This window comes from Syngnathoides biaculeatus, chromosome 17, assembly GCF_019802595.1.
Source record: "Syngnathoides biaculeatus isolate LvHL_M chromosome 17, ASM1980259v1, whole genome shotgun sequence".
Lineage (NCBI taxonomy): Eukaryota > Metazoa > Chordata > Actinopteri > Syngnathiformes > Syngnathidae > Syngnathoides > Syngnathoides biaculeatus.
In genome coordinates, this window is record NC_084656.1 from 12,035,685 (window position 1) to 12,059,567 (window position 23,883).

Consider the following 23,883-nt stretch of genomic DNA (forward strand, 5'->3'; position numbering starts at 1 on the left):
TGTGAAAGCCAACCATGTGGATCATATTCCATAAGTCTTGCAAAAATCAAAATGCTCCTTTTCATATTTAATAAGTACTTCATGAAGTATTGAATGAAGCAATTTACTATTTATCTGGTTTCACATCGGTAACGTCCCACTGAGGGAAACCGTAACCACAATGTGGCCCGGTGAGACATCCCTGGTGTGTACTTTTTTCTGACATTTTGTTTTTGGGTGGTGTCCCTTCCCCAATACATTTGTTTTTCTTTCGGCTTGTCCAGTTAGGCGGCTCAATAAACGTTGTGAAACTCCGTTGTAATGAGAAGCAGAAAAAAACCCCAAGCAGATCGTGAATGGAGCACAATGGAGGGCACGAAGCACCCCCCCCCCCAACTCCTCTGCGCCGGGCCCGCCCACGCCCCCCACTTCTGGGTCACGAGAGCGCATGTGACGTCACACAACAGAGGCAAGCGGCCAGCAGCCTTGAGTGTGGAAGGAGGGAGGGCAGAAGGGAGGGAGGAGGGTTCGCCAACAGCCCCAACTTTGAATGTATGCGGCCGGGGCCGAGCCGGGCCAGTGTGCCGCTGGGTCCGCCCGCACTGTTTTCTTCTGCTTTCTCTGCATCCTCCCACTCGAGCGGCGGCACAACAACGCCTCGCTGTTCGGTCGCTAATCCGCTTTTTTTTTGGTTCCCGAAAAAAAAAAGAAAGAAAAAAAGAAGAGAGAATCCCCGGCCGATTCTGCGACTCCATTGGGGGAAAAAAGAAAGGGTAAGTATATATGCGCATTCTCGGCAAATTCACCGCGCGGAATTCGGACTTTGGTTCAAAGTGTTTGCTGCAGTTTCGTCAAGTGTTTCGGTCGCGAAGATGCAAGTCGCGCGCCGTACGCTACTTTGGTCTTGTTCGTTCGTCTTTAAGTGGGAAAAAAAACTTCAGTTACACTCTTTACAGACAAAATACTAAATGAATTTCACATTAAGCGGCTTCTTGGATGTACACAGGTCTGCAAATATATTCGCAATATAATACGTGCCATGCCAATTGCGCCAATGTTTGCCATTAATGTCACTGTGGGCGCAATTTTTTAGGAACAATACCGCCGAAGTTGAACACGATCCACAATGGAACTTGAATTTATCTTTTCAGGGTCAAACAGTCGGTGTGCAGGCTGTTTTGAGGAACATTGTAACGTTAGCGATTGTCACACAACTGGAAGAATTTAGCCGGTGAAGTAAAGTAATACAATGTTGCGCATGCACTGCGAACAAACTCTATACAACTTTTTACTCAAACGTTACTTTATTTCTTTTTAGCATTCGTAACTGTCAAACAAGTTTCAAAAATTGTTAATCTCTCTATATTAATGAGCAAATTGACTTGATACATATTATGTCTAACCTAGGGATCATAAGAGGTGGAAAAATGCTTTAAAATTTAAATTTCAATGGAACCTCAAGCTGAGAAAGTTTGGAAGTATTAAAAATTTGAAACTTTTTATGGGAATTACAAATGTATTCCCTTAAAGTCCCATTCATTCCCACGGCTAAAATCCAACTTTGTTTAAATTTAGTTTGAATACGGCAGTCTGCACAGATCTATGTGCCTCACAGTTCTGCCGACTCGGGATCAAATCCGGCCTCGCCTTTGTGGCAATTGCATGTTCTCCCCTGTAAATTGATTGAAGACTCCAAATTGCCCGTAGGTGTGAATGTGAGCGCAAATAGTATGCCCTGCGATTGGCTGGCAACCATTTTAGGGTGTACGCTGCCTCTCTCCCAAAGATTGCTAGGATAGGCGACATTTTTGCAAGTGTAAAAAGAAGTTACCTGGTGGACTACAGCAATTTGAGTGTGTACTCCCAGCTAACGTTGCATTTTAGTATTCACAACTCTCAAGCAAGTGTTACACAGTGAAGTAAAGCAATAACTTGTGTATTCTTCATTATTATTTGCTTGGTGTTGTATGCACTCACTTTCGAACATTGTAATGATTTTTCCCCAAAATATTAATTGCCGCGAACACAACATGCAGAATCCCTTTCACATTTTTTTTTTAATGACAAGAATGGAGTGCAGTGGACAATAATCACAGAGTCAATGGTGCGGGACATTTCCAAAACATGGCGCCGATGTATACGCTGCAGAAGCGGAAATGCGTTGGCAACTTTTGACCTGAGGTATGTGGTTCCAAGCTGCAAATATTTTGCTAAGGCCACCTTGCCTCACCTGTAAAACGCGTTACTTTATCTTCAGAATAGATTTTATCATAAGGGTATATCACCCAACTTTACCTTAGAGCTCCTCTAACAACAAAATGTGACCAGATTCTCCCCCTGGCATTCATTTCAAGGGGTAAACACCGGCAGGTAACTGTTACATCCAAACAGCCGAGCGTTGCGTACATGCTTGAAATAAAGCAGCTGCAGGAGAGCCTGGCAACATTATGAAGTAGCCTCGTTACATGGATGGAATGCTCATAGGGATACTTTCAGAGGTAAATCATGGACAAGGTCATCTTGGCCAAAAAAAAGGAAAATGGCGCTTGCTTGAGGGAACTAAGGCTAAAATACAGTTGCCAGACATCCCGGAGGCTTTGGAGGTGATTTAAAGCGTCGGAGGAAACCATAGAAAGCTGGAAACCATTTGCAGTGAGCTTCAAATTAGAATAGCATGTGCTTTGTCTACTTCGAAACTGCCTGTTGGTCGGGGAATAAGTCAGAAAGTAAAAGTGGGATCAAATTGAAAATGGTGATTTACTTTTGTGCTGCTGGACACCTCAAATTAAAAGATATGTTCGAGAAGCAACATTTCAAACGAGTTGGTGTTTCAACATCTGTATGTTTTTTTTCCTCCCCTCTCTCCCTTCTTCCAGCTGGAAGTGAGCAGGCAACTACATGGACTACTAGACCGAACATGAAGAGCCTTAAAGCCAAGTTCAGGAAAACTGATGTAAGTACTAAAACACATGCTCGTGACTAAGTAATAAGCGCGTACATGCGTGCCCACATGGCGAAAGGCTGTGCACGTACGTCTTCGGCAGCTGTGGATGATTTATGGCAGCCTCTCTTGACCTCTGAGCTGCACAAATGATGGATATTTTTGCAAGAAAAACAAAAGAAACCAAACAGTTCTGAATCCATGTATGCGTATAATCCATTTAGCCCACCCCCCTTACGCGCTTTTGGAAACAGAAAACACATGGGAAACGCTCCGTGTGACATGGTATGCTTTGACATTTTTAATTGCCGGTGCCATGAGAAAGGTAGCACTTTGAGAAAAATGAGGTCACAGTCAGGAGATGAGGTCGAGAAGCCGTGATTGACGGCGGTGGAGCCGTGTGAAACAAAAACGCCTTGGAAACGATCCTTTTCTTATAGTTACTCACTTAAGAGGACCAGAGTGTGGGAACGCTGGGCTGAATTCCAGCAAAGGCCACAACTCTGCAGCTCTCTACTTGCACATTTCACCCTGCAGATGATTAATCCATCGTTTGGGAAGAACGTCTGTCTCTGCCTCGCAGTCGTACATATTGAACACTCACAGGAAGTGAGGCGTCTCCAGCGCTCTGACTCACGCGCTGTCATCGTGGTCTTGGCGGCAACAGAGCCAAACAGACAACAGGAAAAGTCTGGAAGTTCCCGGCTAATTTTCGGACTTTAACTTTCAAGTTTACGCAGTAGAAAATTGGCAAATGGCGTCATGAATGTTTACAGTGTAGGGTTGGGTCATTTGATTCAATTGAACTGAAAAATAATCTTTTCTAGGGTTCTCCTGTGAGGCTGTGTAATTTTCCACCTAAATTTAGTCATAACCAGAGGTGGGTGGAGTCGCCAAATATTGTTAGATTGGAAGATAGATAGATAGATAGATAGATAGATGCTTTTCTAATAAACATTAATAGTCGTAAATATAAAAAGCTAATTGTTGTAAACAAGACTACACACCCTCAGATGAGATGTGACAGACTACGTAGACAAAAAAGAGGATGGTAGAAAGACATCAACTTAGTATGTCATACTTTTTAGCATTCTTAATCGTCATGCAATTATAAAAATAATGGAACTGCCCTACAGCTAAAGTTGTGTGCTTATCCCTAACTTTGACAATATGTGGCCGAAGGAGGATTACAGCTGGTGCTGGCAAGGTGAGATGAGGAGATACTCATTAGGATGAAATACAGTTCCATCATGTTTCTTACATTTTACTTTTATTGATTTCATCTTGTTTATTCATATTGTATTGAACAACCTGGACAGATATTTGTCAATCACATTGGAAAAACGCATGCAGTTAACATTTAGTTGCTCACCGAGTTGAAGCCTCACAATATGGTGATCTTTTGCTTGAGGGGGCAGGGGTCTGAAAACTTAGATGCCCATTTTTTTTTTAATATTTGGGTCAAATTCCACATTGTATGATGATAGTGGCATTTGAATTTTGGGGCTTCACTGTACAATGGTCCATTCAGAAGTGCCATTTTCTTAGCAGTCATGGCCACAGCTTTTTTCACATTTCCAATTAAAATCAATCCATTCATCCATTCTCAACACTGCTTATCCTGGTCAGGGTCACAAGGTGCTGATGCCCATGCCAGCTGACTTTGGGGGAAAGGCAGACTACACCCTGAACTGGTAGCCAGTCAGTCACAGGGCACATATAGACATAGACATCCATTTGTACCATCACTGAGTGAGAACAGAACCCACACTGCCTGCACCAAAGTCAGGCAAGTGTACCACTACACCATCAGTGACACCCCAATAATAATTATTTTAGTCAATGTCTTCAAATGCCATTTCTGTAAATATGAATACATAAAGGTACAGTGCCCTAATGGTTAACAGGTCTGCCTAATAGCTCCGGGATTAGGAGTTCAAACCATGGCACTGGCCTTCCTGTTTGCAATTTTCTGGTTCTACAGCTTCCTACCATGGACCAAAAATAAGCACGTTAGGTTTATTGCAGACTAAATTGTCCATAGGCGTGCGTGAATGTGAGTGTGAATGCTTGTTTGTCTATGTGTGCAATACAATTCGCTGGTGACCAATCCAGGGTGTAGCATCACCATAGAAACACCATAAGCATCAGCACTGTGCCTTGGGGGAGTTTCTATTAAAGTGGAACTTGAGTGTCAGTCACACTGGAGGGAATAATATTTAAAAATAGTGTTAGTCAGTGTTAGGACTAAACCTTGAGGTTACTGCTAAAAAAAAAAGTCAGGGAAACTCTACCAGAACAATTGAAATATATTTGGAATTATTCAGAGGCACCTTAAATGGTGGCAAGTGTTTGCTGACTCCAATTGAACATGAATGATTCATTCAGAATACATCCACATACCAGTTACAAAAGGGTGTGCACTGTTAGTTTTTATGGAAAAAAAACCCCAGCAAAAAATAAGCAAAAATCCATTATATTGCAATTAATTTACACAGGTTATACAACACATTTAAAATGATTTATCGTACTCGCATTTTTTTACATGACAAAAATCTCACATTTGAAGAGGGGTGTTTAGACTTATCTACTGTTCATATTCATGATCAGATGAGATCCAATACAAAATAAGAATGTCAACTTCTTTTCTTAACATTTTATTGTATTGACGATAGTAATTGTAGTTTGCAATAGTGTAGGACTGTACTCTTCCATACAGAGAGCTCTGTATGTCAAAATATTAGAACTCTCTCTCAGTATGACGCAGTGCAGTTCTGCTCCAGTAGTTTAGTGTATTCTTGTAACTTTCATTCCCCATGATGTGACAATGCATGTGGAAACTGGGCTCTGGGGGAATAGAACCAATATCAAATTTGACAGGCAAACTCAAATATGAATCACTGTGATTTTGGCTGGGCATACAGCCCGATGAAAGTAAATGATTGCTAATTCAGTCTGCTATGTGGGAGAGAACAACCACGTCTATTGTTCAGAAAAATGTCACGTTCAGTATGGAGCTCTGCGAAGTCTCAGCGGTGGACTATCAAAATCTGACCTTCTTGTACCAGCCTTAAAAAAAACAAAACTATTTACAATAAGAAGTGTACATTGTCCGGCATGGACACTTTGTAAGAATGTTGCCCATCTTCACTGCTACATTAGCCCGTTGTAGGTACTGAGAGGAGAAAAAGACGAGTCGGGCATTTGAAGGTTGCTTAGAAACACGAGCAAAGCCGTTTGCACTTGTGTGTCTTTGCACACATCCCTCCCACATTCTATTGAGCACTTTGATTGGCCTACTTTCGTTCTCTCTGTCATTCTGTATGACGGTCCATTGCTTTGCATTCAGTTAAAAGAAACAACAATGAAACACCCCCCCCCCAACTGTCAGAAAGGTTTGCACAACTGGTGGATTAAAACAAATGGTGGTCATTAAGTTATGTAAAAGAAAAATGTTACATTGTTTAAACCATGCGGCCAAAAGTCATTCCATTGCTCCTCATGCCGACCACAACAGAATTAAAATACCTCCTTGGTTCTATTTTGGGTTTTGCTTGCCAGTGACAGTTCACCAAGGAATGTTCACCCCCCATAGCCAGTCCTTTATTTTCAGTTTTACCATTTAACACAAAAGCTAATTTATTTTTCTTTACAAAGGTGTTTTCCCTTACTTAGCTTCTAGGAAGTGTCTAATGGGTTTTGGTGTCAATAGGGATCATCTTGACAGTTTCTGAAAAATGTTTATACGTGTTGGATTTCGGGATGCTGCAATTGCGTCGCTTTATCATACTTGGTCATGCAGGGTCAACATGAGTCAGAGTCTGGTGGACTGTAAAGTGTTTGTTTTTAACGTTTGTTTGCGTGTCTACTGCGCTGCTTTTTTGTGTGGATTATGTGAACTACTCAACTGTAAAATGTGTATAATAATGTGTCTGTGTGCGCGCGTTAGGGCAACCAGACATGTAATCTGGATTTATGGGAACAGGGTTTGGCAAACAGCCACGATGAGCCTAATACATGAACCATCTGAGCAATCACATGGTAGAAATAATTATGACAAATTGATATTTCCCGGCAATACTTCACATAGTCATGTTCCCTTACGGTGACTTTCTACAACTATGACTTGGCAGCTAGGAGGGCAAAGATTTCTTCTTCTCCTTTTTGCACAATCGACAGCCGGACAACACGAAACCACCATCAGGTGAGAGCCATAGTGTTGCCGAATGAACAGATTAGCATTAGAATCTGAGAATCAGCACATCAACATCCTGTGGAGTGGAACATGGTAGCAGTCACAAGCCTGTATAACTCGTGCCAAAACAGTACAAAAAAAAATCCCTGAGCAGTCACACCAATCGTTCAGTGTAATTTCGTTAACTTTAGCGACTATAATTACATTTTGTCGTGCCTGCTCTCAATTATTCAAAAAAATTTAAATAATAGAGGATAATTACCAGTGCCCAAGCAAGCGATTCATACTAATGACACATTTTAATTGGATACTAGAATAATAGCATACATAAATAGGGCAAGATCTGAAAATGTCATCGTATGAAAGCAGGTCATTTTCATTGACCATAGCCTCCACATTCAGGCCCTTTATTTATTTATTTTTTTAGCATTAGCTATTTTGCATAAACTCGCTCACAATATATGCAGCTTTCTGTTGATTGTGTGTGTCCATTATTGTTGATGATAGTGCCTTGCACAACCCTTCGTGTATTGTCACGACTTAAAAACTGCTCCCACAGCTGCCAGTCGAGGTTGGATTAAACCCCCACTCAAACCACTGTAAATTTCATGGACAGTACATTGTACCCACAGTGTACTTACACACACACGCACACACACGGACACATTGGATTGATGCACGGATTACATATCCTGTCACTCCACACATCTGTTCCATGGCGTCAATTAATCCGGAAAAGGGTATTGGGGAGTGTGTGTGTGTGTGTGTGTGTGTGTGTGCGTGTGTGTGGTAGTGGTGGTGGTGGGGGGTTTATAACATAGCACTGGAACCTGACAGAACATGTCAATATTTTCGCTGCAATTTGCAATATACATCATCTAATTTTAGCTGTGTAAATATTGCAGGAATGGTGAGCTCCTTATCAGGCGTGGTGGAATGTCTGCTGTGTTAAATTCGGCGGCAATGCCCAGGCACTCAGTCACATGCTAATCATCTGAAAACATTTCTGCAGAATGCTTTGTGCACTGTGGGGTTAAAGCATTTAATTACACTGTTAACAGCGTACAGTACATTTACTGGAAATATACACCACATAAATTCTCTTCTTTCTGAAGCAAAAGGATTTAAATCTTAACTTTATGGTGGTTCAATCCTTCAGCTATAGATGATTTCTTATACAGCTGAGGCGTCTCTCTGATAGGGAATGTTTTATTTGGCCCAGTCTAACTCGATGTGGCCAGTCTGAGTTTATTCTGGCTGGGTGCTGCAAAAGGGTATTAATACTGGGAGTGACAGTAAAGCCTCAGGGAGCGACCCTTGTTAATCCGGGGGAGGAAGGGCGGGTGTCTGTGTTGACAAATCTGAGCCAGGGAGAGAGCAAAAAAAGTCCAAAGAGATGTCCTCATTCAAACATAAACTAGCCTGATACCCTCATTGTCAGCATTAGAGGAAATCCAATAAAAGTAGTATGCAGTAAATCCCCAGCAAATAGCGTGGTCGGAGGAATTAGTTCATGTGACAAACCATGCGCTGCTTTAAAAAAATGGATACCACTTCAGCATGTTTCTTATGCCCATTCTTACTGGTTTGAGCTGTGAAAACATATCCACTTAGAGCCTTCAGTGGTGAGTAGAAATCCAAGCTAGTCATCAGTGTGACAAGAGGCACAAGCCACCAGCAAACTCGTGAACTAATGGACTTCTGGAGCTCCTCTTTGCTGATGGACAGGCAAGGGGTGTATCAGTGGCGTGGCTATGTTTTTTGGGAATAAATATAATGACACAAGCTGTCCTGTAAATTGCAACATCCAGAGTAGATGCATTTCTGGGGCGTAGGAATCGCTAGTGGGCTAGCTACATGCTGTAGCTGTAGAAAGGCCCAGTACAATTACACCAGATGATCACTGATGCGAACGAAAGAGGTCTAGTTCTTGTACGCTGGGGAAGCAGGATGCCCAAGTGCGCCAGTAGGAAGCATTTCTGTCACAGCCCCACCGCCCCCCAAAAAGTCAGGAAAATAGTGAAAAAACCGTTTAAAGTTATTTCTCCACAGTTCAGTACAACTTTGTACATAGTCCTCAGCTATAGCACATTTTCAGCAATTCTCCTCAAACATGCATAATGTATTTAAAGGCATCTCTCTGAATTAAATTTCCAGTATATTGAATCAGAAAAACAAAGATTGGATAAAACATTACATCGGATTTATTTCGGCATGGACTGATTGGAGTCTGTTGACAGTGCGCAAGACTCCTACTTCATTGGCCATGGGCCATTAGACTGGGTTTCTCAGTTTACGACAGTTCAGTTTCATTTAGAAGTCAGGGACAGTGAACACTGAACTAGCATAAAAATATGTCATAAGGCAAACTCAGTTATCATTCTATCAAGTATTTTTCATTTGAATACTTTTTTATTTGTTATTTGTGGCCAAGAAGCGTTTTCATACAAATATTTTTGCTGTAACTAAGTTTATTAGCACCATCTAGTTTTTGTTTTTTAAATCTGGGTCTTTTGTTTGGGTGGATATTTTTATTTCACCAGAACATTAAGCTAAATTCTGGCTCACAATGAGAGCCTACATCTGATCTGTCCACTTTTTTTGGTGTCGAATTGGAAGGCATCCAATTCATATTGTGCTTTCCATCCAGATATGATCGACACTTGATTTGCATAATTTGAGGCTATCTGAGAAACTACCATGAGAGTCGTGAGAGAAGTCCATTTCACAATGTGTATATATAAAAAAAAGAATTCTGCCTTTTTCTTCATCACACTGTTCTGAGAGTAAAAATAAACAGCTGCATGGGTGAAATGGCAAAGTGTCGAGAAAAGGGAAAGCTGGAACTGGGGTGTCACTTCTTCCCCCTCTGACCTGACACTGGCCACATTGCCCCCCACATGATTGCAGTCAGCAAAGTCACTGTAAAAAGTGATTACTCCACCTTTGGATTCTGTCTCTCAAGCAAAAGTGACTTGACGATCACCTTCTGCTCCGTCTGATTCTGGCGTTTTGCAGGATACAGAGAGCGCAGAGGGCCGTTAATTTGCTAAGAAGTGATACAGCCGCTGTGTCCTGTCTCCGAGAAGTCCCTATTATTACCACACAAAAGTCCAAGTGACTTAGGGTTTTAGCATTTTCCATGTTGCTGTTTTGTAATCAATGGGACTGGCATGGAATGCGGGTCCATGACTGTCCCATGAATATACTGCATTTGTCAGTAATATCAGTGTTGTAAAAGATGAGGAAATGGCTGCATGTTAGAGAATAATGAAAAGGCAGGACAGAGTTAAGCAACAGGCAGTCCCCTGCTGGAACTTTTTTTAAGGTTCCAATACTGCTATTTTGCAGGACCTTTATGCAAAACATGTTATCGAAGGAATTAAGACATAACCAGTACAAGCTTTTTCATCAGATGCCATTTAGGCAGTGAGCTAATTGGGCTGACATTTATTCCAACCTGGCTTGTAGTTGGTAAAGAGTGGATACTATTGGCCCTTCATCGGTAAGGACATAACATTTTTCCCAGTTCCAATTTGATCAATTGATCAACAGATTATGCCCATCCTACGTGACGATCAAGATGTGGTTGTAGCGTGTTTGAACTGTTGTAGAACAAAGATTAATGGCACCGCTTGGAGTGAGCGTGACTGACTCACTACTCTAACTCCATTATGGGCATGAGGTCGTACTGGGAGAGCTACTTATTTTCTCTAGACAAAATAGCCAAGAGTGATAAAGTGGCTCAAGGAAGTCAACAGACAGGTTGTAGGGAGGGGATCCCAGCATAGCGATGCTTAGGTAAAAATCTGAAATACTTTAAGTAGGGCACATCCCACATATAATTACAGTATTTTAAATATGTTTTTGTGGTGTAGTTGAAGATGATGACTACCAACCCCTCCCCTCCTCCATCACTTAAGAGCATGTCCACCAAAGGGCTAGTGTCTCATCCCCCAAAACAGAAGTCTTATGCAATCAAAGGTAACCTGAGGTAGTACCTGGCTTGACCTGAGAGCCAGAAAGATCTTGAAGGAAATTCAGGCTGCTGGAAAATACAAAGAAGCAGCATCTCGGCGAGCTACCAGGAAGGTTAAGATTCGTGGTAACGCCATTGCAGTGCTGACTCTTCTCCTTGTTTCAGAGCTGCTAAGGCCATACCACCATATCCTTCGCCATAACCTGTTTGTTCTACATCAATTGTTTCAGTCAGCTTGATTACTGATGTACTGCTGAATCCATTTCATGTGACAATCACAAAGTGTGTGGTTTGGATGTTCTTGGATTGTTGGTTGGAAAGCTTGAACATTGCCTAATTTAGGTCATAGGTCACATCTATTGTCTGGGAAGTTGAAGTCACTCTGACCATACGTCACACCATCCAATCTCAGGATTATTGACAGCATTCAGATAATCAGACTTTTGCTGACTTGGTTGCAGAATCAGGCTCAGAATTGGATGGACTATATTTTTATTCTTCATGTACTTGAATTGGAGGAACAGTCTGGCTCCCTGCTTTATATTTGGTTCAAACATATTGTTAAGGTTGGCCTGCTTGGCCCAACTGGACCAATATATTAGGTTAGGCTGTGGATAAAGGAAGGGTTCATCTCAGTTCATCTGGAAAAAAAAAAAAAAAAGAGAAATTTCCTTCATGAGAGACTTTTGGCCAGGGACCGTTTTGATTTGTGTCTTCTAATGTTTTTGCTTCCCGGTTACCAGGCTGTGTATTTAGTTGAACCTGATGATTTAAGTACTAAAAAATGACAGATTTACAACTACAGCTTATCAAGTGACCAAATGAGGCTTGTTTCCTGTTTTGCGCCTGTCTGCTTTGATTGTGTGTGCTGACAAATGTACAGTCAGTGAAGCGTTAAAACAGCTTTAAGTTACAGTTGGTTTAATCAGCAAACCTTCTTAATAATGCCGTTTCACTTCCAAGTTCAGCACGGTTTTATTTATAGGGCAGGAATGGCTATTTGTAGCCCAAAGAAGTGTTGCATGGCGACTATTTTTAACCCGGGGTTGTCTTGACTCGGAGTCACAATGCCGGACATGTGCTGTAATCTTCCCTTTTCCTGATGTTGAACGGTTGGTGACTCTAGTTGGAAATCACACACAAATAGTTGCAGCGGTCAAATGAAAGACTATGAATTTTAAGAAGAGTTATATTTACGGCGGCACGAAGGCTGACTGGTTAGCATCACCACATCACAGTTCTGAGCACCTAGGTTCAAATCCGGCCTCTCCCGTGTGGAGTTCTCCAAGTGCCTAAGTGGATTTTCTCCGGGTACTCCGGTTTCCTCTCACATCCCAAAAACATGCATAATAGGTTGATTAGAGACTAAACTGCCCGTAGGTGTGCATGTGAGTGCAAATGACTGTTTACAGTATATGTGGCCCGACAAGCTCAGGATGTACTCCGCCCCTTGCCAGAAAATAAATGCATTGGACTCCAGAATACCCCCAACCCTACTGAGGATAAGCGGTATTAAGGTGAATGAATGAATGAATGAATGAATGAATGATGTTTGCTTCAATGTTGCAATTTGAATGAGCACAAATAGCTTGGGGATTTGTTCCTGGAACTGCTAAAAGGTTTGGATGTTTAAAAATACCAGTAAAAAGTTCGACTGCTTAAAAATAAAGATTGGTTTCGTATAGTAAATGACTTGAACTTCAAGTGTGGTTTATGGTCTATGTTAATACTTGAGGTCCAGATCATAATTAGCCATTATGAGACTCTGGATTCATGCGTGATATTTTTTCCCAACATTCATTTATGTTTGCTCAATTAAGTTGTGGTAAGATCTTTTTATCAGTGCCTCGGTGAAAAAAAAGATACTTTGTTTGAAGACATTCAAGAACATCTGCTTTGTTGCAGATAAGGCATTTGCTGTTTCAACCCACGGGCGATCAAATGCCAGAAGTATTGTAAACGCGTGTGTGTCTGGCTTTACTTCTCCATTTCTTTTCCTTTTATTTTTCTTCTACATCCACCCGTCCTGTCATCCTTTTCCTGTCTATTCTAAACAAAGAAAATTCCTGGAAATTACAAGGTTAATCCTATTGGATTTAGTTTTGTCTGTCTTCATAGAAGTCCGAGATTTATAGTCCGCTTCTAATGATGTTGGTGTACTGCTTTCACTTTTACATATGACAGAAAGTTTAGCACTTACTTACTCGCTTCTTTGTCTTCTAATCTTTTTAGCTGAGTCACGTCACACATCTGATTTCAACTGTTTACCGACAGATCATTTAGGCCATAATCAATAGATTTCCTGTGAAATCATTTGCAGTGACAGCTCTAGTTGATTCATCAATCAATAAAGATTAAAGACCTGTGCAAAGGTGTGAAAATATAACAATTTTAGTTGGCTCTACAGCTTGTGCAAATAAAGTTCGAAGTCCCTAACTCGTACACCTAAACAGCTTTTATCCTTGTATCAACTAAAACAGCTTTACCTAAAGTATATTTTGAAGCGAAATGTCGAGTGTTTGGAATGTAAATGTTTGTCTGTCTAGTTCCGTCTGCTCTCAGTGACTGTGGCAGTGCAAAAAAACAAAAAAAAAAAAAAAAAAACACGTACACCGTAAGAAGTGCTGTTTCCAGATCACTGTTTGTTTTTCCTTCATGGAGTAAAGGAAGTTCAAAGAACATAGAAATCACTCTTAGCGGACATGTTTGACCAAAAACCAGCAGGTAAACAAACATCCCCGAATGCTTTACCAAGTTTGTGTTTTCTTTGGAAAGCAACATGAATTTGCGGTTTGAACATTAGAAAGTTGAAAAAGTGGTACAGAGGTGAAAAAACAACATTTAACTTTTTTTAAATGATATTTTGTTGTTTTATAACTCCACATTCCTTTGCCAACTTGCCTCTTCCTTGTTCAGTACCACTTTAACTCCTTTACTCTCTTGTCCCTGCTGCCAAACCGGGACAAACAGGAAACTCTTAGTGTTATCAGCAAACTTTCTGTGTATCTTAATGAACGGCTGCCTAAAAACAGCGAGGGGAAGCTGGACCAATGTCCACACCCGGTCGCATTTACCAAGTCAACTGAAAAAGAGAGAGTTTGAAACTGAGAGCTCCAGTTGGGTTCTTCGACTCCACTGAAAGTTAGACGGGAAGTGAGGACGATTACATTTCCCAGTGCACAGAGAGGAACAATGACGCGACTGGTTTACAGTATCATTGCAGGATTAGTGGCCTTTGACGTGCTGCCTGTGAAAAGCAAAGTTGGCAAAGGCCTTAATGTGCCATGGAACGCCGCAGAAAGTCATAGATCACGATTATGAATCCCAAGAGGTAAAACAAGTGCATTCTACAATATGACAGTACATCAATGTCCCATAAGACGACCATTCAAAACAATGCTAGACATTTTAATCAGTTCCATTTTTACACAGCAAAAATCAAACTACAGTACTTTTTTTATTAGCCACAGATTAAAATGTAATAGTATATGTATTCGCCCCATGTACACTTGCATAATAAGTCCCCCATTAATCTTCATCTTTTTCAATAAAAAGGTAAAAAAAAAGTAATGAATAACATTTACTTGCCAGACCTTATACGCTACGTATACAGCTCTGAAACATGATCCTTGGAGCTTCGTGTAATGACTTGTACACACAATTATTAGTGCTGTTATAAAGACTGACATGTCTCTTCACTTGTTTGATTACACAATTGCAGAAACTAAAAAGCCTGCTGGTGGGCCTGCAGGAACGCAGCAGGAAGGCAGAACTTGGGACAGCAGGACACTTTATTTATAAGTGATGAGACAATGTCGCAAGGTTAAATTGAAATGTTCTTGAGATGATACAATGCTGCATGACCAAAACCAGGAGTAATGCCTTACATTACTGCAATGGAGTTACTCTTTTGTTGTTAGTAATGTGTAATTGATGTAGTAGTTACAACTCGTTTGTCTCAAGATATGCCCTTAAAAGGTCCATGGCATTTTGGTATTAAACGTTTAATGCCACCCACTAAACTGAAAGTAGCATCACCCCATTTGTCTGCGTGGGATCACTTTGTCCACTTTTGTCGGGGGGCTGAGTCATGGTCTCCGTGAGCACATGATTATTTCATCAGCCTCCCCACCGTGATGCTACACGAGCCTGAAAGTGGAGCAGCGCATTCCGCTCCACTTCAACCCGCCTATGACAATGTCGTCGAAGGCTATCGGTGTCACGCTGCTTTATGCTGACAGCCTTTCACTTTTGTTTAGCCTATTAACAACCTGCTAGCCACTAGGCTGTGGATTGGTATTTCCTTCACAAATCTAATGTGTCCATCGACTGTATGTGGGGAATGCTCCGATTCCATTCTCTTATCCCATGTGCAGATACCTATGTGAACTTTTGTCAACGGTATTATCACTTTGCAGAGCGCTCGAACGTTGCACAATAATGTCAACAAAGGTCATCTCCAAACCATTACAATTAATCAGCAACAAATGTGTGATCTTTCAAGCTTGTGTACTCACTGAACTTTGCGATCCAGCCTAATTCCTCATCAACATATCAAAACATTTACTAACAGGGTGCGACTTTGTGCATCACTTTGAATCTGACAACTTCATTTGGTTGTAAACAAGCAAGAAACCTGCTGCACTAGACATTGTTGATAATGCCTAGAGCAGACAAGTAAGAAGCCTTAGTTAGACTTTGTCCATAGTTACACGTAAATCAACTGTACACCTAGCAGCTGTACAAGAGGCACAAACTGCCATTTGGATTTTTCTGGGGAGGTAAATAAAATGAAAGAGTGGAGCTCAATGACTATTTTAGAAGAACGTCCGAGAAACACACAAAAGTAAACAAAGCGATTTGGCTGTTCTAACCCTGGTTTGTCTGTCTTTAAAAAAAAAATTACCAGCTGGTGCTGTAGTACGATTTGATCAGGGAGCATATGGTAGCCTTTCTTCTGGAGACGCATTCAGAGATTCACAAAAGGTGAACATTTTTCGAGACTGACTGAAATGGTTGCCAGCAAGGCTGTTACTCAAATTGTTCAGCTCTAACGTGTCTACTTGTAAACTTCTTTTACAAGGGTTGGGATATTCCGTTAGCTGTAGTAGATTTCTTTAAAATTTAATGTTATGCTTGTAGGCAGGACAACTGTACAAAAACTGAAGATGGTGTGATGTCATGCAAAACTTAAATCTCAGACTTCCAACACAGCAAGTACCTAAAATATTAACCACAACACTAAGTTTTTGTTCTCATACATACCACTGTTGGGAACTGTAACATGTTATTGTGATGTTGAAGAATCAGTTAATTAGGAATACAATAACATGGATGGAGATGGCTGTAGTGAACACTTATTTCCAAAAGAGGGAGGAACATATAGTGACCTACAAGAGCGGAGGTAGAACCACGCAGGTAGATTATATTTTGTGCAGACGATGTAATCTGAAGGAGGTTACTGACTGTAAAGTAGTGGTAGGGGAGAGTGTAGCTCGACAGCATAGGATGGTAGTATGTAGGATGATTCTGGTGGTGGGTAGGAAGATTAAGAAGACAAAGGTAGAGCAGAGAACCATGTGGTGGAAGCTGAAAAAGGAAGAATGTTGTGCAGCCTTCCGGAAAGAGGTGAGACAGGCTCTCGATGGACAACCGAAGCTCCCGGAAGACTGGACGACGACAGCCAAGGTGATCAGAGAGACAGGCAGGAGAGTACTTGGTGTGTCATCTGGTAGGAAAGGGGAGAAGGAGACTTGGTGGTGGAACCCCAAAATACAGGGAGTCATACAAGGAAAGAGATTAGCGAAGAAGAAGTGGGATACTGAGAGGACTGAGGAGAGGCGAAAGGAGTACATCGAGATGCGACGTAGGGCAAAGGTAGAGGTGGCAAAGGCTAAACAAGAGGCATATGAAGACATGTACACCAGGTTGGACACGAAAGAAGGAGAAAAGGATCTCTACAGGTTGGCCAGACAGAGGGATAGAGATGGGAAGGATGTGCAGCAGGTCAGGGTGATTAAGGATAGAGATGGAAATGTGTTGACTGGTGCCGGTAGTGTACTAAATAGATGGAAAGAATACTTTGAGAAGTTGATGAATGAAGAAAATGAGAGAGAAGGAAGAGTTGAAGAGGCAAGAGTGAAGGACCAGGAAGTGGAAATGATTACTAAGGGGGAAGTCAGAAAGGCACTACAAAGGATGAAAACTGGAAAGGCAGTTGGTCCTGATGACATACCGGTAGAGGTATGGAAGCAATTTGGAGAGATGGCTGTGGAGTTTTTGACCAACTTATTCAACAGAATACTAGCGGGCGAAAAGATGCCTGAAGAATGGAGGAAAAGTGTTCTAGTTCCCATTTTTAAGAACAAAGGGGATGTTCAGAGCTGTGGGAACTATAGAGGAATAAAGTTGATGAGCCACACAATGAAGTTATGGGAAAGAGTAGTGGAGGCTAGACTCAGGACAGAAGTAAGTATCTGCGAGCAACAGTATGGTTTCATGCCTAGAAAGAGTACCACAGATGCATTATTTGCCTTGAGGATGCTCGTGGAAAAGTACAGAGAAGGTCAGCAGGAGCTACATTGTGTCTTTGTGGATCTAGAGAAAGCCTATGACAGAGTACCAAGAGAGGAACTGTGGTACTGCATGCGTAAGTCTGGTGTGGCAGAGAAGTATGTTAAAATAGTACAGGACATGTATGATGGCAGCAGAACAATGGTGAGGTGTGCCTTAGGTGTGACAGAGGAATTTAAGGTGGAGGTGGGACTGCATCAGGGATCAGCTCTGAGCCCCTTCCTGTTTGCAGTGGTAATGGATAGGCTGACAGATGAGATTAGACTGGAATCCCCTTGGACCATGATGTTCGCAGATGATATTGTCATATGCAGTGAAAGCAGGGAGCACGCAGAGGAACAATTGGAAAGATGGAGACATGCACTGGAAAGGAGAGGAATGAAGATTAGCCGAAGTAAAACAGAATATATGTGCGTGAATGAGAAAAGTGGAGGGGAAGAGTGAGGCTACAGGGAGAAGAGATAGCGAGGGTCGACGACTTCAAATACTTGGGGTCAACAATACAGAGCAATGGAGAGTGTGGTCAGGAAGTGAAGAAACGGGTCCAAGCAGGTTGGAACAGCTGGCGAAAGGTGTCTGGTGTGTTATGTGACAGAAGAGTGTCTGCTAGGATGAAGGGCAAAGTTTACAAAACAGTGGTGAGGCCGGCCATGATGTACGGATTAGAGACAGTGGCACTGAAGAAACAACAGGAATCTGAACTGGAGGTGGCAGAAATGAAGATGTTGAGGTTCTCGCTCGGAGTGACCAGGTTGGATAGGATTAGAAATGAGCTCATTAGAGGGACAGCCAAAGCTGGATGTTTTGGAGACAAGATTCGAGAGAGCAGACTTCGATGGTTTGGACATGTTCAGAGGCGAGAGAGTGAGTATATTGGTAGAAGGATGCTGAGGATGGAGCTCCCAGGCAAAAGAGCGAGAGGAAGACCAAAGAGAAGGTTTATGGATGTGGTGAGGGAAGACATGAGGGCAGTTGGGGTTAGAGAGGAAGATGCAGGAGATAGGCTAAGATGGCAAAAGATGACACGCTGTGGCGACCCCTAACGGGACAAGCCGAAAGGAAAAGAAGAAGAAGAAGAAGGAATACAATAACATGTACAGTTTATTGGTTTTAAGTCGAATGGTACCTTGACTTCAGAGTTTAATTCATTGTTTGACCACACTCATAACCCAAAACACTCTTGCAAATCATCTTTCCCCATTGCAATGGCTGAAATTCCAATTAATCCGTTCCAGTACTTGCACTTCTTCTGGCGTGCAAATACAGTCATACAGACACAAACGAAGAGGAGTTTTACAGCTACGTGATTCAGTAACTGCAGAAATATTTGTTGTTTTAGTGTCATTATATCATCACCCCATAGTTATGCTACCTATTCCACCTAATACGAGGAATTGGTTACCTCGTTTCTGGGTTTGGTCACATGACATCCGCAACACAAGCGGGAGGTTAGCTGTGACATGTATTTTGGTCGACAGCAGAGGGCGATATTGCCAAACACGGCGGCCCCTTGAGAAGGACGAAAAATGATTAATTCATCTGTTTCATTATTATTCCATTAACACAGTATTAATCAGAATACTGTGTGTAGACTAGTGGTGGCACATACAATGTTTTCTTGCAAAAAACACATTTTGGGTTTAGCTCCCCATGAAATGCTTCATTCTTGGTCATGCACAGCTAAATATGTTTTTGGGTCAACTTTTCTTTTTACACTTCTATGACAGCTCAAACAAAGCATTGGCAGTACTGTTAAAAACGTTTTATACTATTTGAGGCCTGAACAGTTTATTTCCATGTTCCTAAAGACAAACAAATACGAGGTTGACGGATTCCCGAAATGGATTCTGTTTGACCTTTAAGGTTGCAGTGTAATGTGTTATAATAGCTCACGGCACACTTGGCAGAACACCTGGGGGCCATATTTCTCCTCAACATGTCTGTGTCTTAATATACAATCTGTTATTTTCACTCGGCCAGTGAAATAGCTCAGCTCACGTTCCCTTGGAAATAGTCTCTCGCCTCTTCAGTGCTTTCAAGTCTTGTGTCTTAGCAACTAGATAAGGATCAACTTTCTTGTCTATAAGGGCAGACAATGTCTGAGTCAGCATAAATCCCATTTTTTTCATTTCATTATGCTGGCTCACGTCGACTCAGTGGTGTATCCCGCAGTGCCTAGTTGTCATTCTATCTGTTTTAATGACAGCCAAGGGTCTTACTGCCAATTTTCCACCTTCTGTGCAAAATGTATCTTAGTGATTACATTTGGGCCTTTGCCACAGAGGCTATTTCTATACCAGGATACTGTGCTGGCATACACAGTCCCCACTTTGTGCAGCACTATAATTTATGGAGTCTAAGAGTTCACACCACTATTATGGTGCAGGTTAAGAGGCTAACAGGTCAGATTTAATCCTCTACAGTATTGTCCTGTACAACTGCATACTTGGAGTTCCTAAAACATGATTTGTACTGCATAGAATCACTTTTTAGGGAGCCACCTTTCTTTCTTGCTCAGGTTTGCAGGTTTTTGGCAACTTTGGTGGCAAGTATTGCAGGGTTCTCTTGGTATGAGCTCAGGCTTTTACTTTTCAGATACCTGACTTCACAGCCTGCCAACAAAGGAAATCCATCCAGTTTGTGTACACATGTGTTTATGTGCGTGTCCAAACTGCAAATTGCTCATGAGAACAAGTGTTTTCTTCGGCCTTGGGCTAAGCCAAAGTAACATTCTCTGCCTGTGAGAAACATGACTCACATTAAGTATTGGCTCAAGGAGGACATTGTGAAAAGTTTGTGTATAAACACTTTGACCATATTGAGCATCTGGTGTAGAATGAAAAGTGATGCATCTAATTTTCGGCCGTAAATGCTCATGAAAGGGCATTTTTTGTTTCAGGCCGAAGACTTCGTCACCGAAAATAAAATGGTCGAAAGAGGATGCTGAGGTGATGCAAACAAAAACCTTGGGCTGCGTGCAGTCGTATGTACTATATTGTGAAGAAATAAAATAATGGCACATCCACATTGAACCCAACCTTCCTCCTTTCTGCTGTTGGGGTACTGTGGTGGAATGCACGTTGAATACTACTGTATTATGCACAGTACCAGCTACCTTTAAGATCCAGATACCCCTGTCTAAAGATGACGCTGAGGCATTGAGGTGCTTTGGGTCCATTGTCAACACATTAATCATCACTGCCAATAAACTAGACGTCTGACAAGTATCATTATCACGTAGGATGAGGTGTAGTTAACAGGAGAATGATGAAAATGCCACACTAAGTGCTAAGTTATCATGACATGAAGTCATACACAAAATCAGTAATTGGGTGATAAAGTAGAAGTTTCAGATTCTGTTCTGGCTCGACCTGCGTTATCGAGAAGAGTAACCAATTCTGAACTAGGGAAGATAATAAGTGTTGAGAGAGAAAGTACCGCAGTAGACACTCACGCTAAGCTGACAGCATGGGAACCGGAAACAGAAAAATAATTAGTACATCACTACTGGTCCTCTATGTCATTTGAGAAAATGTTCACTGATGTGATAAATACTAAAACAGACAACTTTTATTTGTCCCCAAATGGGGAAATTTGCATTAATTCACCAGCAACAGTAGACACAGGAAATAGAAAAATTGCATACAAGAGAAAACAAATGTGTCTGGCATTACAAGGTTGAGGCAAAAAATACATTACAATGCCAAATATTGAAGCTTATTCTGCTATTACTGTCTCACTGCATGTTTCCCGATGATAATTGTCACTACCCATCGGAACGGAGGTGGGACCCAAATGCAGGAGTACACGGGAGACACAGAAGTAATTCGGGAAAAACGTTTATTGTTCCACGGACGGGGATTCGGGCAGGCAGTCGGGTGCAGCAACGGTAGTCAGGGTGTCGGGCGTAGAGACCAGGTCAGTGGGCAGGCAGGAGTCGATACACGGGAGATCGATCAAAGCAGGAGTATCAAAGAAGTCAGCCTTACGGGGTTGGTCGGAGGACAGGCGGAGGTCAGTGCACATGAAAATATGATCAGAGATACGGGAGTGCTGGAACGGTGCATGAACCGCAACAATCTGGCGCCGGACCAGTCGTCCCCATGGTCCTATATACACCGGGGCCAATCAGCCAGCATGAGACGCAGGTGTGTGCCTCCCAATCAGCGCGATCGCGCGGGCACCCGCGCAGCCAGGGCTGGACCGGCAGGATCATGACAATAATTAATAATAATTCACTATTTTTTTTTTGGGCAGGGGATGTTCATTGTTGGTCAAGAATTTCAATTTCTGTGTCTCATTATGAACGACAATGTAAGAACAGAAAAAAAGTTTCATTTAAGTTCACACATGACATGAATATGGTTCAAACTGCAATTTTGTGCGACTTTTGATGGATATTTTCTTGTAAATCATATAACCTTGTGTGTTTTTTCCATCGCCGTTCCATAGATTAGTAGAATCATTTGTTTTGTTTTGTTTGCACTTCACCATTGGTCAAGTCACTTTCATATTGTGCCTCCATAGGTCAACGAGTGGAACAAAAACGACGAGCGCTTGCTTGCTGCAGTGGAACATGGCGAGGCGGAGAAGGTGGCATCCCTTCTCACCAAGAAAGGCGCCAGCCCTGTCAAACTGGACAGCGAAGGCAAATCAGCGTAAGTAACTGTACTGTGTACTGTACTATGTAAGCTACGATGGTTTCTTACATGAATTTTGCTTGGGTCATTTTGTTTGGTCTTTGCCTTTGCTTTGCCTTTGTTGCTTTTTATGTGACCTACAGTATAACCTGTGAAATGCAATTGTTTTTCTTTCTATATTATTTAGAGAAGTCCAAATAAAAACTGAAATCATGTAGTTGCACAAGTGTGTACTCCCTCTTCCTAGTATACTGTGAGTATGGCAGTTCAGAAAAACCAATCCTGAACTCTGAAAGTTTTGGACTATTAAGTTATTTAGAAACATTCATATTTACCTCCATCTTGACAATATCCTGATTCCATTTGGGGAAAAATTGTCACAAAGCATGATGCTCCCCCCACTTTGCTTCACTGGAGTTGTGGTGTTCTTTTGTTGACGAGCATATATTGCCTGTATCCTCTGTTCATTACATCACTCCGTGACATTCGCCATTGAAAACACGCTGGGCTGTGCCACCTACTATGGGACAGGGAGGTTCCTTTCAAAATTAGAGAACATTTCACAATTGAGTGAAGTGACCGGGGCAATGTTACCCTATTGTTTCGAGCCACATTTAGATGATATGCGGATCACTTCTAACTAACAACATACTCCCAGACAAGTCAGCCCGGCCGAAGCCATGCCTTGTCCGTGGCGGACGAGGCGCCGCCAAAACCGTGCTCAGCGCGGACGGGTACATCGACACATTTAGCACCCCTGATTTACGTGTGGGGATATTTTGTTACATTCTGAGAGGATTACGTCCCCCACCCCCCAACTATTATTTTTTTATTTTTTGTAGCTGTATACACACCTACCTGACATTTGGAACCCACGAAGCTCTCGCCCTTTTCACCCGTGCAATCAATTTTTCACGACGAAACGGGTCTGAAAAGTATGACAAATGAATCCATCTTTCCGAGTGTTCAAACAATATCCAACAATACAGCGAGCCGGCATTTTGGCTAACACGAAGGAACAAAGAGCTACCTTCCAGGAGGTAAAACTAGTATAAACATACGAGACCACCTGAGTGGGCGTCTGCTACTAACATCACTTCCTGCTTCTTCTTGAAAACAAATCCCTCGAGAGGATACTCATGGCAGGAGCGACAAAAAGCTGTGTACGTCAAAATTATGTTGTGTGGTGAAAAACCGGATGGGTCCATTCCGAATGCCTTTCTTCCATTAATAACATCCTAAAAATCATGCATTTCATGACAGTGGCACTTTGAGCCACCATGAATCATAATTTAATTCTACCCTTAATAAACAAGTAATAATGGCGAAACTCAGTGTTGATATTTGACCTTTTTTTTCCCACACTTGCAACACAACACCCGCTGCCCTGCATGTGTTCAGCATCCAGCAACACCACAAAGCATGGGGAAAGCGCTGATACCTGAGCATGCTGGCAAAACAAATGCGCCTCACGTAGCTCACATCATTGACCTTTTCTCGGCCACAAAAAACACACACGGGCTCGCAGATACTTTGTTCGTCATAAAGAATGTGGCAGTCCAGTCTTTGCAAGACA

At 42.0% G+C, this 23,883-nt stretch overlaps 1 protein-coding gene across 3 annotated transcripts in view; it reads left to right on the forward strand.

Moving 5' to 3' along the window:
• The first annotated feature begins 466 nt into the window (after positions 1-466).
• The window catches only part of rai14 (retinoic acid induced 14), a 38,609-nt gene continuing 15,192 nt past the window's right edge, over positions 467-23,883 (forward strand). For 2 of the 3 annotated variants that reach the window (XM_061801449.1, XM_061801451.1), the window contains exons 1-3: positions 467-752; positions 2,856-2,932; positions 22,195-22,325. In XM_061801449.1, the coding sequence (XP_061657433.1) occupies positions 2,897-2,932; positions 22,195-22,325 (167 nt within the window). In that variant the 5' untranslated portion in view covers positions 467-752; positions 2,856-2,896. The remainder of the gene's footprint in view (positions 753-2,855; positions 2,933-22,194; positions 22,326-23,883) is intronic. The other variant, XM_061801450.1, reaches the window with a different exon arrangement.